Source organism: Garra rufa, chromosome 9 (genome assembly GCF_049309525.1).
Source record: "Garra rufa chromosome 9, GarRuf1.0, whole genome shotgun sequence".
In the NCBI taxonomy this organism is placed as follows: domain Eukaryota; kingdom Metazoa; phylum Chordata; class Actinopteri; order Cypriniformes; family Cyprinidae; genus Garra; species Garra rufa.
Genome location: NC_133369.1, coordinates 28,085,662 through 28,099,994, shown reverse-complemented (window position 1 = coordinate 28,099,994; position 14,333 = coordinate 28,085,662). Strand labels below are relative to the sequence as shown.

The 14,333-nt window shown below is 38.7% G+C and overlaps 1 protein-coding gene across 2 annotated transcripts in view; it reads right to left on the bottom strand.

Annotated features, from left to right (window-relative positions):
* Positions 1–14,001, bottom strand: part of snx27b (sorting nexin 27b) — a 33,286-nt gene extending 19,285 nt beyond the window's left edge. For both annotated transcript variants that reach the window (XM_073846605.1, XM_073846604.1), the window contains exons 1-4: positions 13,606–14,001; positions 3,318–3,549; positions 3,020–3,212; positions 2,830–2,894 (exon numbers count right to left, since the gene is read on the bottom strand). In XM_073846605.1, the coding sequence (XP_073702706.1) occupies positions 2,830–2,894; positions 3,020–3,212; positions 3,318–3,549; positions 13,606–13,931 (816 nt within the window). In that variant the 5' untranslated portion in view covers positions 13,932–14,001. The remainder of the gene's footprint in view (positions 1–2,829; positions 2,895–3,019; positions 3,213–3,317; positions 3,550–13,605) is intronic.
* Between the last annotated feature and the right edge of the window lie 332 nt (positions 14,002–14,333).

Genomic DNA, 14,333 nt, shown 5'->3' with positions numbered 1-14,333 from the left:
GTAGTGAAAATAAAACGCGTCTCCTCCATTCATTCATATAGAGGCAAACGGAACATGCAGGATTCTTATTGAAACAGTCTTTTTGCATTTCAGTTTTCACAGACACTAGTCCATATCGCGATCTGAATTAATTAACAGACCAACTTTTGATATATTGGTCCAAAAATCGACGAATTCCGCCCTATAGTAAAGTCCGTTTTTATGAATGGAGTCCGCGATCCCGTCTGTGAGGAGACATTGTAAAAGCGCGATCATGTAGAGACAGAAATCACATGCCGTCGTGTAAATAAGATAAATAACATAAGGCTATTTAGTTTGTTTAATACAACAACATGGACCCGTTCTGTAGGAAAGATAACCTCAACTTCTATTGTGATCTGGCGCTATGAACTGGACGTTAAAGGGGGGCTGGGCGGCCGACGAAGAATACAAAATATCGAACGTTTTATCGAACACATTTTTTATTGATATCGATCTCTTGTCTATCGCGATATATATCGTTATCGTTTTATCACCCAGCCCTAATGTAACCCCATTTGTAATCTTTAACATTTTCAGAAGTAACTGTAATTTAATTACACATTTTTCTCAGTAACTGTAATGAATTACTGTTACATTTATTTTGTAATTAAATTACGTAACGCCGTTACATGTAACTAGTTACTCCCCAACACTGCCCAGACAGACAGAGTGGTTATGTGATTAGTGAGGATGAACGGCAATAGACATTGCCTATGGTACCATGTTACTTCCCATTTATGCTTGCAACGCCCTATGAGCGCAACCAAAACACACCAAACAGCCCTGCCATCCTTCATCCTATTTTTTTAAGACCAGATGACCCTAATGGGAATCTCTAGGTAGACTGGAAGAATATCAGCGGGAAAGGCACTGTTTTCTTATTATACATATTATGTGTCACATATATAGGGCTCTATGGTGGAACGGAATCCAGTCATAAAAATGTAGGTCAGTACACTTAAATCAAAACGTGATATGGACTACTGTCTGTAAATATTAAGCTATAAAAATACTATTTAAATTTGAATTCTGCATGTTCTGTGGATCTCTGTGTGAATGAATGGCGCAGACATTCGGTTTCATTTACTACACACATACTGAAGCACGTGATGCAGTCTCTGTTGCCTCAATGTATGAGTACATGAACACAAACAATCTCTAGAACTGCTCTGAGAGTCACTTCATCAGCATTTTATCGTCATATCATATACAAGCAGAAACCCATCTTCACAGCAACCCATCAAAATAAAGGTTCGGGTTAACTTGAAGAAACTGGGACAGAAATATATTAATGTAATGACACTACTACTACTCATAATAAAATTATTAACAAAACATTTTTAAAAAGAATTTAGCAGAATTTATTCAGCAGAAAAATTTAAATACACAGTATTTCTGAAAACAAATAAATAAATAAAATAATAATACATTATTTTATAAACTCAAATAGTTGGAAATGCCATTCAAATGGAGTCCAGCAAGAGAAAAAAAAAGGAAAACATAATGTGGTAAAAATAAAACTTCCTTTTTCCTTTTCTTTCTTTCTTTCTTTCTTTTTCATAAGCCCTTAAAAATTTAGTATTTTCAAAACTTTTGATAAATTACTGTTAAATTGTGTACGTTTTAAGCAATATTTCAACCAATTAGACATGATTAGATTAATAAAATTTAATTTAACCATTCAAACAGAGTATAGAATTTACGGGGGGGGGGGGGGGGGGGGGATTTAAACTGAAATTTTTTTTTTTAAATAAATAAATAAAGGGAATTTGGAAAAAATAAAACAGATTTTATACACCAGTATAGACAATTACAGTGATTCTTAAAAAATATTATTATTAAGTAAAAACACGTGGACAGCTGACTCCTAAAGTTTATGATATTCTTCATACTCTGTGTGCTCAGTTCACGGCAGTGATAGAAATGATTATTTTCCAATATGTTTAAATTGATTTGTACCTTATGTGCATTTTTAACTTTATAAAACCATTTTTTTTAAGTGTGCATCATCTTTTGAGTCAAATTCTTACATGTAATCAGTCAATTACAATAACAATACAAATGAAATCAGTATCAACAAAATTGATCTTTGAAGAAGTTGCATCTGAAGTGGCATTTTAAACAGTTTAAATGCAGCGTAGAAACTAATGGAAACTAACTGCAGTTAGGGTTGATACATTCAGGAACGAAAAACTGTCATGTTGCTCAGAGATGCAAAACAGTGAAATAGAGCATAAAACAGGAAATATGGTGTCTAGAACTCAAGTCTCTTCATTATCTTGTTTACTGAACTGTTGTATAAAAGCAGTATTACATTTGTAACCATGCTGACTTTAAGAAAAAACAGCTCTCTTCGTGTGATATTGATTAACTATATTAAATGATAGAATTATATTCATTTTCTGCCCAAATATCTTGAATTATGTGATCATTCTAAATGCATTTTAACAGACTGAATCATGCAGTGAAAGATTGCACTCTAATGCGTACATGAACTAGTTTAACCTCACTTATAGACTTCACGTAATGTATGCGCGCACTCTGTAGGTGTTATGTTTGCATACTTAATGTCAAATTTCACATTGTTAAAACAACAATTACGCACACCTCTAGTGCCAGTAATTATCTGATTGATACTCCAACACAGTAGGTGGCAGTATTGCAGTTTAATACCTGTTGCCACCAGTTATAAAACAGAAAAAAAGACAATGAAGCACAATAATATCGTTTTTGCGAATACTTTTGCTTTCGATAATTGTGTATTGTAAATCTGACATTTTCACAGCACTTATACACACAAAAGCTTACCTCATCAGATTCCGACAAAAACTCCTGCATGATGTCGCTCTCTCCGATCACCCGAACAGAACACACTGGTGAGATCAAGAGAGAAAGGCAGAAAAACACAAGAGAGAGAAAGAGATTGTTGGAAACATCTGTAAACAGTTATTTTCTAGATTTTCATCTCACAGCCCCTTCCTACGTCATCTTCTCTTACCTTTCTCCAAGTATTCCTCCAGCCCTCGCCTGCGAGCGTCTAGCTGTTGCTCAGACAGGGAGAAAGGCCATTTCCCCGGCAGCTTGGGAAATGCAAAGTTGGCAAATTCCCTTTTCAGATTCTGATGCAAGATGGCAAACTCCCGATAACGCTTTGAGCACAACTGCCTGCCTGCCATGTACACGTTGTAGACCTGAAACAAACACACAACGCTGTTAAAAATAACCCTGAAATCATCGGGGGAAAAACTATCAAAATAAACAGAGGCATTAGCGGCCACAGCAGATAAAACACTCACTACAAACTTCTCTCCGTTCTGTTCCACATGTTTGTAGGTGGGCACAGAGATGGGCACGGCCTGTTTGTCGCTATAGTCATAGCAGGACTGCGAAGAGCCGTCGTCCCCGGGATCAAGGCTGTCCGTCTCTGGCTGAGGAACCGACAGGACGGCCAAGACTAACTCTTTCTCTCCTGCTCGGATGAGATCCACCACCTGCTTATGAGTGGCCCCTTCCACATTCACCCCATTTCTGCATATGGAAGGAAAGAAGAAAGGATCTGGTTACACAGCCAATACCAGTGTGACGTTAAACGGTTAATGCTATAATTCTTGGGTTTCCAGGAACTTTTCAAGGGTTAATGTCAGATCAGATATCTTCTAATCCTGAACCACTACTTAGGCGGAGTTCCTGGAGCTCCTATTTTCTGGTCTAATCTTTTCAGGGCTCAACAATAAGGATGGCACGCTGGCCCATGGCCAGGTTTCGGGCCAGTTGACAGAACAGTTATTTGCTCTTTCAAGCCAGTGCTGTGATGCCACTAAAAAATTTCAAAATTATTGATTCCCTATTTTTTTTTACCTTGCATATTGAAATGTTTGGTTTTCTCGCTGAAATGGTATTTATCTAACTTGTTAACATGTTGAAAACCTTCAAAACAAATTTGCATTTATCAAAGTTTTCTGATGAAAATTATCATTGTCTCCATAAATATTTTTGAGCAACAAATCAGCATATTAGGATGATTTTTGAAGGATCATATTACACTGAAGATTAGAGTAATGATGCTGAAAATTCAGCGTTGCCATCACAGGAATAAAATACATTTTAAACAAGAATAGTCATTTTAAAATGCGATAATATTTCTCAATAATACTGTAGCCTTTGAGCATAACAGACTGCTTTCATAAAGTAGGTGAATATGTGTATATATGTAAATATCTTATACACACACACACACACACACACATACATACATACATACATACATATATTATATATATATATAAATAAACTAATGGTGGGCATAGAATAATTTGGCTAATTTGAATTCTGCCGAAGGCATTCAGAATAAGTGTACTACCCAAATAATGACTAAAAGTAAGTCTTTAAAAACGGGTTTCCAAAGCCAGGTGGCGCATTAGACCAGGGGCTCATCTCCTGTTTCCAAAATGCATTACAAACTGCTTGACAATTGCATTTACAACACAATTAACTATACAAACTTGTATAACCAACTATTCCTACACTGCATGTACTTCTGCGTAAATGGCTGTGCGACGTGCGCGTTGCAGTTAAATACACAGATGCGCACGGGCATGGATATCTGCGTGCATAGTCTTCGGTTAAACTGCGTTGCTTTTAGAAGCGTTAATCAGGGGTGTAGTAGCCAATTTAAAAGGGGGGGGGGGACAGTATGGTGATGTTCATACAGTATAATAATTTCTAAATAGAAGAACAATGGACATTTTACAGCACCAAAGTGGCAATTTGAGGACACACAAGAGATTTGCGCTGTGATTGGCTAAATGTTAGTTCACTCAAATCTAAGTAACAAATCAGAGAACAATGGCGGAAATATTGGTGCTAGGTCAAAAAAAGTGCAGGGGACATGTCCCCCCGTCCCCCCCGGTTGCTACGCCCCTGGCGTCAATTCAGTTGTTGCATATAGTTTAATGTCTTTATTTCGGGATTATCAAAGTACATATAACTCACGCACATGCCCCAGTAAAAAGGGTCTAGCAACACCCCTGCCCTGAAGCAAACCCAAAGGCTTCATAGCTGCATCCATGTTAGCATGTCATGTTTGATGTGGTAATTTCACAGTAGGCATACACACAGGTTCGAAGACTCGTTCTCGCCCCCTACAGTGCAATTCGGCTAGGTATACAGTACATCCGTGCTAAAATATCAAGGTGAATGTCATCATAGCTTGCGTAGTATAGACCCAGCTCCCAACCCAACTTTGAGAATAGATTAACGCCGATAACGGCCCACCACTAATAAAAACTCAAAATATAAAAATGCACACACTGTCGTTCAAAGGTTTGGGATCAGTACATATTTTTATTGTTGTTTAAAAAAGTATTTTCTGCTAATCAAAACATTTATTTGATTAAAAATACAGAAAAAAAAAGTAATAATGTGAAATATTATTGCAATTTAAAATAGTGGTTTTCTATTTGAATTAGGGATGTTAACCGATGACCGTTTGACCGGTGGTTGACCGTATCAACGTTAACCGGTCAAAGTTGTCGGTAGTCGGTTAAAAAAAAAAGTGCCGGTGCGTCTTTTACACATTCTGAAGGTGCCTGTTTTATCCATTGGTTTTGTTGCAGTCTATTAGGCAACATTCCGCATAAGATGGGCTTAGATTTGGAAATACATTACATCTACATTTCAGTGGTAACCGATAAGGTGATGATGATCATCATCTTTCTTTAATATGGTTAGCACTACCTCAACTAAAGCGGCGTCTCTTCGGAGCTGTCATTTTCTTAAATGAGCCGTGGCAATGTTTCAAATGAGCTTCTAACCTAGGCAAACGCCTTTATTTTCAAAGCGATCACCTTGTACCCAAACCATTTGAAACTAAGGAGCCATTTGTCCTACGATTACATACAACAAGCTCTTCGGCGCCGCGTTTGCGGGACTCATGTTTCCCGCTGTAGGGGATTTTTAAAAAGTGACGCGAGTGGCAGTGTGTGTGTGTGTGTGTGTGTGTGTGTGTGTGCGGGAGGCAGAGCGGCAGAGAGAGGCCGCGATCACACCGAACGCGTTTTTGCAGATGGAGGCGCCTGTTTTGAATGGTTTTCTGTTGGCAGTGAGCGTTCTACGCGCTGCTTATGCGTCCCAGGCGCCTCACGTTTTTGCAGGAGCGCTTTGAGGGCGTGAAGTTGAAAAAAAAATCAACTCTGAGCGGAAAAACGCCAAACGTCATTTGCGTTCTTTTCCATTGTCCAATCGAATGAATGGAGAGGCGGGCCTTCTGTTGTGGTGACGGAATTTTACGGTTGCTTAAAAAGTCCCCAGACTGCAAGAAATAGAGGAGAAACCTTTTGTGTCTATCGTGGGTAACCCGGAGCTGTATTATTTAGGGTTTCTGCTAATATGACAGTTTACTTAACAGCATAAAACTAAGATTTTAGAGCGCTCGCGCTATAATCCTTTGATTTGACTGACAGGACAGCTGTTTTGGTCATTGCTTAGCAACATAAAAAAAACGCAGCACGCTCTTTTATTAAAAGTCACCAAAAAAGGGCAGTGCTGTGCGCCTCGCGTTTTTAGAACTAAAAGACGCGTTCGGTGTGATCGCGGTCAGATGCGACAGAGTTGCGAAATTGCAGGCGCGGCTGGAAATGGCTGTTATTTCAAATAGCGTACCATATTTTAAACTAATCGGTTAACTGGTTTCAACCGGCTAATGAGGCTCGGTGGTCGGTCAAGAATTTTTTTAGTTTTCGCCATCCCTAATTTGAATATACTATAAAATGTAATTTATTCCTGTGATGCAAAGCTGAATATTCAGCATCATTACTCCAGTCTTTAGTGTCACATGATCCTTCAGAAATCATTCTAATATACTGATTTATAATCAATATTGAAAACAGTTGTGATTGTTAATTTTTTTTTCAGAACCTGTGGTACTTTTTTCATGATTCCTTGTTTAATAAAACATTAAAAAGAACAGTATTTATTTAAAATAGGAATCTTTTGTAACAATATAGACTACTGTTCAAAGTGTTTGGGGGTCAGTAGTTTTGCTTCATTCTTTGTTTAAAAGAAATTAATACTTTTATTCAGCAAGGACTTATATTGTTAGAAAAGATTTCTATTTTGAATTTTGAATGCTGGTCTTTTTAACTTTTTATTAATCTAAGAATCCTAAAAAAAAAAGTATCACAGGTTTAAAAAATAAAATAAAAATAAGCAGCACAACAGTTTCCAACTTTGATAATAAATTAGCATGTTAGTATTATTTCTGAACAATCATGTGACACAGAAGACTGGAGCAATGATGAAAATTCAGCTTTGCATCACAGGAATAAATTCTATTTTAAAGTATATTAAAATAGAAAACTTATTTTAAATTGCAATAATATTTCATATTACTTTCCATATTTTTGATCAAATAAATGGAATTTGATGAACATAAGAGACTTCTTTAAAAAAAAAAAAATTAAAAATCTTACTGATCCCAAACTTTTGAAAAGCAGTGTAGATAAAAATAAAACAAATCTGAACTACTGGCCCCAAAAAAGCCTTATTTTTGAGCTCTGCTAGAAGTCAGGTTTTATTACAGCAGAGAGTTCTCTGGAGACGACTGAACAGGTCTTACTCAAAGTATGACATTTCCTGTCCTGAAAACCTGAGTGTGACCTCAAAATCTGTGATGGATGTAGTATATGTGTTTGATACGAAAGACATTTCATTCTGTCTGTTATGTAGGTTTCAGAGATTATTCAGGGCAGAAAAGAAAACCCCTTTCTGAACATGTAGTGCAATGTGAATTGAAGAGTTTTCAGCAAATACGTTGCAGTAAGATCACTGGAAGAAAGTACTTAAGAGTTACTCAACAGCAATCAGCCGTACATTGACATACTCTCTCTCTATCATCTGTTTCTCGTAGACACTCAAAAGCGCTCTCAGTCAGCCACTCAACTAAACGCTGAATCAACTAAACGCTCACTGCTCCTCCTTACTGTACAATAGAGCTGTAAATATCATGCCACTGAATCAGTTTTGTGTTGCCCATGGAAACATTTTAATTGTGGCTCCAACCTACATTGTGTCCTCACACCATCTCCCTGCTTTTGACACTCCATTAAACACAAGAGACAGAGCAGGATGACCCCCTCCCAGACCACTTCGAATGTACTTCCACTTTCTGAAAGCTGAGCCCTCCATCATATATTTGACATGACTTTCTACAGTGCATTTACCCATTTATAACATGGTAACAGGGAGTAGAGAGAACTGAGAGATTTAAAGGGACGGTTAACCCAAAAAATGAAAATTCTGTCATTAATTACTCACTCCCTTATGTTGTTTCAAACCTGTAAGACCTTTGTTATCTTATAAACACAAACTGATATTTCTGATGTAATCCAAAAGCTTTCTGACCCTGCATAGACAGCAATGCAACTGACACGTTCAAGGTCCAGAAAGACGGTAAGGACATTGTTAAAATAGTCCATGTGACTTCAGTTGATAAGCCTTAATGTTATAAAGCTATGAGAATACATTTTGTGCACAAAGACAAGAAAAATAAGAAAAACAATTTTTTCTCTACTTTGTCTTCGACACACATTCACGAAAGAAGAAATTGTTAAGTGAAGTAATTATTTTTGGTTCTCGTTGTGCACAAAAAGTATTCTCGTAACTTCACACATGGACTATTTTATCGATGTCCTTACTATCTATTCGGGCCTTGAACGTGTCAGTTGCACTGCTGTCTATGCAGGGTCAGAAAGCTCGGATTTCATCAGAAATATCTTATATTCTGAAGGTCTTACTGATTTGGAATGACATAAGGGTGAGTAATTAATGACAGTATTTTGATTTTTGGGTTAACTATCCTTTTAAAATGCTGGGTATCGATTCAGACTTCCAGATTTAGATCCAATTCTCACAAACACTTGATTTGATTCTGATTCAATCTGCAAATTTCAGGGAAAATTTGATGTTCCGTGAATTTTTGCAGGAGAAATCCAGTCATGTTAATAGAAATCCAAACAAATGTGAATTTCGTCTGAGGGCTAAAGATTTACCCAATGCAAATTTCACAACAGGTTCAAGTTCGTCATGCAGATTCACCATATTAACCAACAGAAAACTGCTTGGTTTGAAAGAGACTTCTGTGTGGCTGTGTTTCTTAGACCACTACTCTCCTGATAATGGAGATTTTTTTGCAAAATTTCACTAACATTTCTCTAATATGACTGAGTAATTTAAATTATGCAGGATAGAGTTTCTAACTAATTCATCTAGGCAGCTTGACTTTCTAAACTAAAATAATTGGCTTATCCACCTTAACGTAAAAGTAATGCCGAGTTCAGACTGCACGATTTTACAACAGGTTTTGAGAAATCGCCGACAAATGCCTGAAATCACAGGCAAATCGGTGCTCGTTCACGCGAGTGACAATCACACAGTGTGAACTATCAAAGACGCGATCTGAGAGAATCGCAGACGAGTCGCCGACACCCGTGAGATATCTGGCACGCTAAATATCTGGACCTGTCGGTGATTCAAAATCATGCCGTGTGAAATGTGTGAAAATAACATTGGCGATTACCTACAGCCAAGGAGAAAGCAACATCCAGGCCAGCTGAAAGTTGGGGGAGGAGTTAGCATGGTTTCGGTTCAGAAAAGGGCTTCTTTTATTTTTCTTCGCTGCAAACATGCAATTCGTATGGCAAGCTTCTTGCGGGCTTCCATTTTTAATAATAATCCCAGTCTCACTCGAGAACTCCGGTCTTGCACGCGTAACCTCACGTTGTTTCCATGTCACTTCTTCTCGCGTGTGTTTGGTTGAGAGACGTAGTTTGTGGACCGGGACAAAGTTGACGGTGATTCTTCCTATTGTAAAGTCATGCAGTGTGAAACCCCCTGTCGCCGATCCATCTTGCAGTGTAAACACAGCAGCGATGGAACGCTACACCAGATAGTCATGCAGTGTGAAAAGATCTGTGACGCGACTACTTTGAAAATCGTGCAGTCTGAACTCGGCATAAGCCTAGGGGTGAGACTTCCATTTTATTATCCGCTATGAGGGGAAATAATGAGAAGAATAACAATGTGCAGTAAACAGTAAAACTATTTGCACTACAAACCAGTGCATTCATAATTAAGAAAATACAATAAAATTAGGTAGGGATGCACCGATCCGAATCGGCCGATCGCTTGCGTGTTTTATCAGTAAAGCCGGTTCTGTAATCAGCGGTAAATGCCATCAGGTGCATGATTTCACGTTGAGCCGTATATACTACACACAGCCGTTGTTTACCGACGAGCTGTGCAAATCCATGTTCATTATCAGTATGAATGTGCGCAGCTCCTCAATGAACAACGGCTGTGTGTAGTATATACGGCTCAACGTGAAATCATGCACCTGATGCCATTTACCGCTGATTACAGAACCGGCTTTACTGACAAAACGCGCAAGCATGAATCGGCCGATTCGGATCGGTGCATCCCTAAAATTAGGGATGTAACAATATCACAATCTCACGATACAATAATATCTAGATATGAAGTCCATGATACGATATTTATTGGAATATAAAAAAAGAAAAAGGACAAATGAAGTACATTTTGTCCATAAAGTTTGTACATTTGTACATTTAAAGTTAAATTATTATTTTTAATGCAATTTGAGAGTTTAAAATTAAGAGCTCCAACCCATGTTCTTTTAGTCAGAAAAAAAAAAAATCTGTGAACTGACTTGTACCTGAACTTTAAAGGGGACTCAACCCTCTTTTTATTTGTGATATACTGTCTCAGCCTAAATTACCTTCACACTGGCGTTTTAGGAAGCCAAACAAATTAGAATATAATTACAGAAATAAAAAAAAATTGTATATTATTGTCATTCCTATGACAGTAATAGCCATACAAAATAGTTGCACTGTAAAATAAATGAAAATTAATATTTCCTAGGTATATTATTTTTACTTTACACTACAGTAGGGAAATTACAATACCTCTTTCCTAATTTCAACACTTAAAAGAGATTGAATTTGGATTGCAGTAACGTTACCTATTTAAACCACTAGCTGTCAGCAATTCATACTGAACTTTTAGGCTTTTATTTTGATGGAAACAGCAATACAGCTGGCAAACTCCAGCTTCAATGAAAACAGGCTTACAAAAACACATCTTACAAATCAAGTGAAATGCTGCAGCAAAAATAAAGCATAACTACTTAAAATGCACAACTGCGTTCCCAAACATGCACCAAACTCAAAGCGTATGCAAAAAAAGGAGTTATTTGCATATACTGTAAACTGAGCTGTTCTGAGGCACCGAAAACACCGGATCACGCCGGTTCACTCTGCGCTTTGAAACACGCAGCAAAAACAGTCTTGATGAAAAGATTAAGCCATTTTGTGCTTTTGGTTTTAGTTTGTTTGACAGATACTGTGCCAAAGCAATAATAACCCAAGACAAACCTTTTATGTTAGAATAAGAAGTATATTTTAAAAAGTACACATATCGCCATGTGACAGTTTTGCTATCGTGATACCATAATACTGATAATACAGTTGCATCCCTTATTAAAATAATATGGTTAGACACAGCAATTTGCAATATCAAGGAGCAAAGCGAGCTGTTTTGTACAGGTAAAAATATCTGGACGTGGATGAGACCAGAAGCCAGACCCATACAATTTACTGTCTTACAACAAAAATAAGGTGGTTAACAGTCATTTATTTTGGGAGTCAGGCTATATTGGTTAAGACGCATCCTTACTGGTTCACTAAAAAGAGTCATTTGCTTGTAAATCAGCTGCACTTATCATGTTGCATGTTTGTTTATGCATTGTAGCAGCATACAAGGAAGACTCAATATAAATAGGTTGTTTGCCAATATTTTGAGGTTCACAGTCATTTTGCTGCATCCCAAAACTAAGTACATTACAAAACTATTCATTCAAAAACAACAAGACCCCAAACTAGATCAGTTGTGCAAATTAGATCAGCAGAATGCAGGGATTGAAAATAAGCATAGTGTAAAGGTTTGCGCTTTACACTTTAAAAATCAATACCGGGATTGATCAAATTAAGACAACAAGTAATGAGAAAATAAACATATTTAACCAACCCTTTCAGTTTAGGGGGCTTGTCTTTTAGAAGCATCCACCAAACAAAAAGAGTTGGTGTTTATGAGATGCTTTGCCCTCCTCTCTGTCCTGAGTTTACACTGACTGATGCTGATGCTGAGCTCTCTCGCCTTCAGCGCCACGGAAACCACTTGTCACCATGGCAACCAACGCCAGCATCAATGAGGTGCCCTGTGAATATTAACATGCAACCGGAACCGCTCCAGTGAAGATTCGAGGGACACAATAACATCAAATAACACATGGCAAACCAAATATAACCCAGACGCTCCTGCTAATAGATATCCCCTAATGTAGTTCACAGCCAACAAGTCTGTGGTTACATAATCATGCTGCAAATGTTTGAGATCACCACACTCATGAAAAGGACATACCTATCATTCAAAAGGTGTGTGCTATTGTTCGCACAATTGTCCAGTGTGGTTTATTTCGATTTTGTTTAGAACAGTGCGCAGTCAGCTACAGCAAGATGAGAGGGAATGAGAGAGCTCGTCTGTTCACGCTGCTGTATGTGACCTGAATCTGCAATGAAGACAAACGCGTCCAAACACAAACCTCCTTTATCTAGTGGAAATGAAGCAGCCATTCACGCAGAGACATACACCGATGCATATGACAAGCAGAGACACTGCATGCAAAGAGATGTTAAAGAGATAGTTCAGCCAGAAATGAAAAAGCATGTCATTATTTACTCACCCTCAAGTTCTTCCAAACATATATGACTTACTTCTAAAGAACGCAATTGAGTGAATATAACAGTCTCTACTCACTTTCAAGCCGTCTTTTTTCCATACAAGGAAAGCGAAATGATTGAGGATGTCATCCTGGCTAGGATGCTCTTTTGTGGTCCACAGAAAAACCCAAAAAAGTCAGGTATGGAACAACATGAGGGTTGGTAGATGATGACATAATTTGTATTTTTGCGTAACTATCTCTTTAAGATCAGGGAGGCTGAAATTTATGAAAACAAAGTCAGGTCTGTCAGATGTCCTTGAATTTATGAGACAGCTTCTACAAAAAGGAGACATTTCCTAAAACCTAAAGGATGATTGTAATACTAGATGTCTGAATGACAAGCCTGGATGTGCTCAGAATATCAAATCCTGCTGTAAACAAGTCCTAGACAAGCATGCCTTAGGGAAGCTCTATTGATGTATATTTCAATTAAAATATAGTATTTTTCTTGATTGAAAGGATGCAGTGCTGCAGTGACAAGGTTGGCTAACTTTCAGCTTCTCACTCCAATACATCAACCCACTTATTAGCCACGTTAGCAGTTGCACTGGATTACAGCGTCATTTCTCTCTTCAGAAACCCTTAAATGCACTGTTGACTTTCGCCTGTAGTGTTTACAGCAAACTGGCCGCTTTCTGTCTATCAAGGGATGACGGTAAAGGTGGGCAGCGCTGCTAAGCGCGCCTTGATGTAGTCCATAGATCATTTAACGTTACATATAAACTTACACTTCCAGAATACGGTCGCCCTTTGAGATTCCAGCTCGGTCTGCCGCGCCGCCCGGTAACACGGCACTGACGTGCTGCAGCGGGGCATAAAGTTCGCCGTTGATGCTCCTCAGTTGCCCTCCTTCGCTCACTTGCCCGCGGACATTAAAGCCGTAGCCCGAGTCCGACTTGACGATGCGGACCAACCGAGGCCCGGAGGTGACCGTGGTCGCGACGAGGCCGCCGGCGCCCGTTCCCGAGCTCATGCCGGAGCCGTTGCGAGCCGCCGAGTGAAGCGTGGAAGGGCCAGCGGAGCGAGTGCCGTCTCCTTCGACAACATCTGCCATCTTTATTTGAAGAAATCCTGCCTCCACAGCGGGCTCGGGCGCCGAAGTGCTACATGAGCTTATTGGCTGGCGGAGTGCGTCAGACTCCAGACGGGAAAGACTGACGCCAAACCGCCCCCATCACGAGACACTGCTGCGTGTGCGTGCCTTGAAAGTTACTTCTGTCACGTAACAACAAAGCAGTGCACCGTGGGAAATGTAGTGTGGAAGATAACAGCCAGAGCCAGCCCCTGCTGGAGTCTATTTGCATGGTTGCTGGTTTTGTAAAATGGAAGAAGAACCAGTTATTATTGGACAGAAAGGAACGACCGTGCTATTTGTTTTAACTGGTAATTGGTGCAGATTGCACTGCAGAAGCATGTTTGAAATATTCATTCAAGTGATGCTCCCTCTCTTTATTTT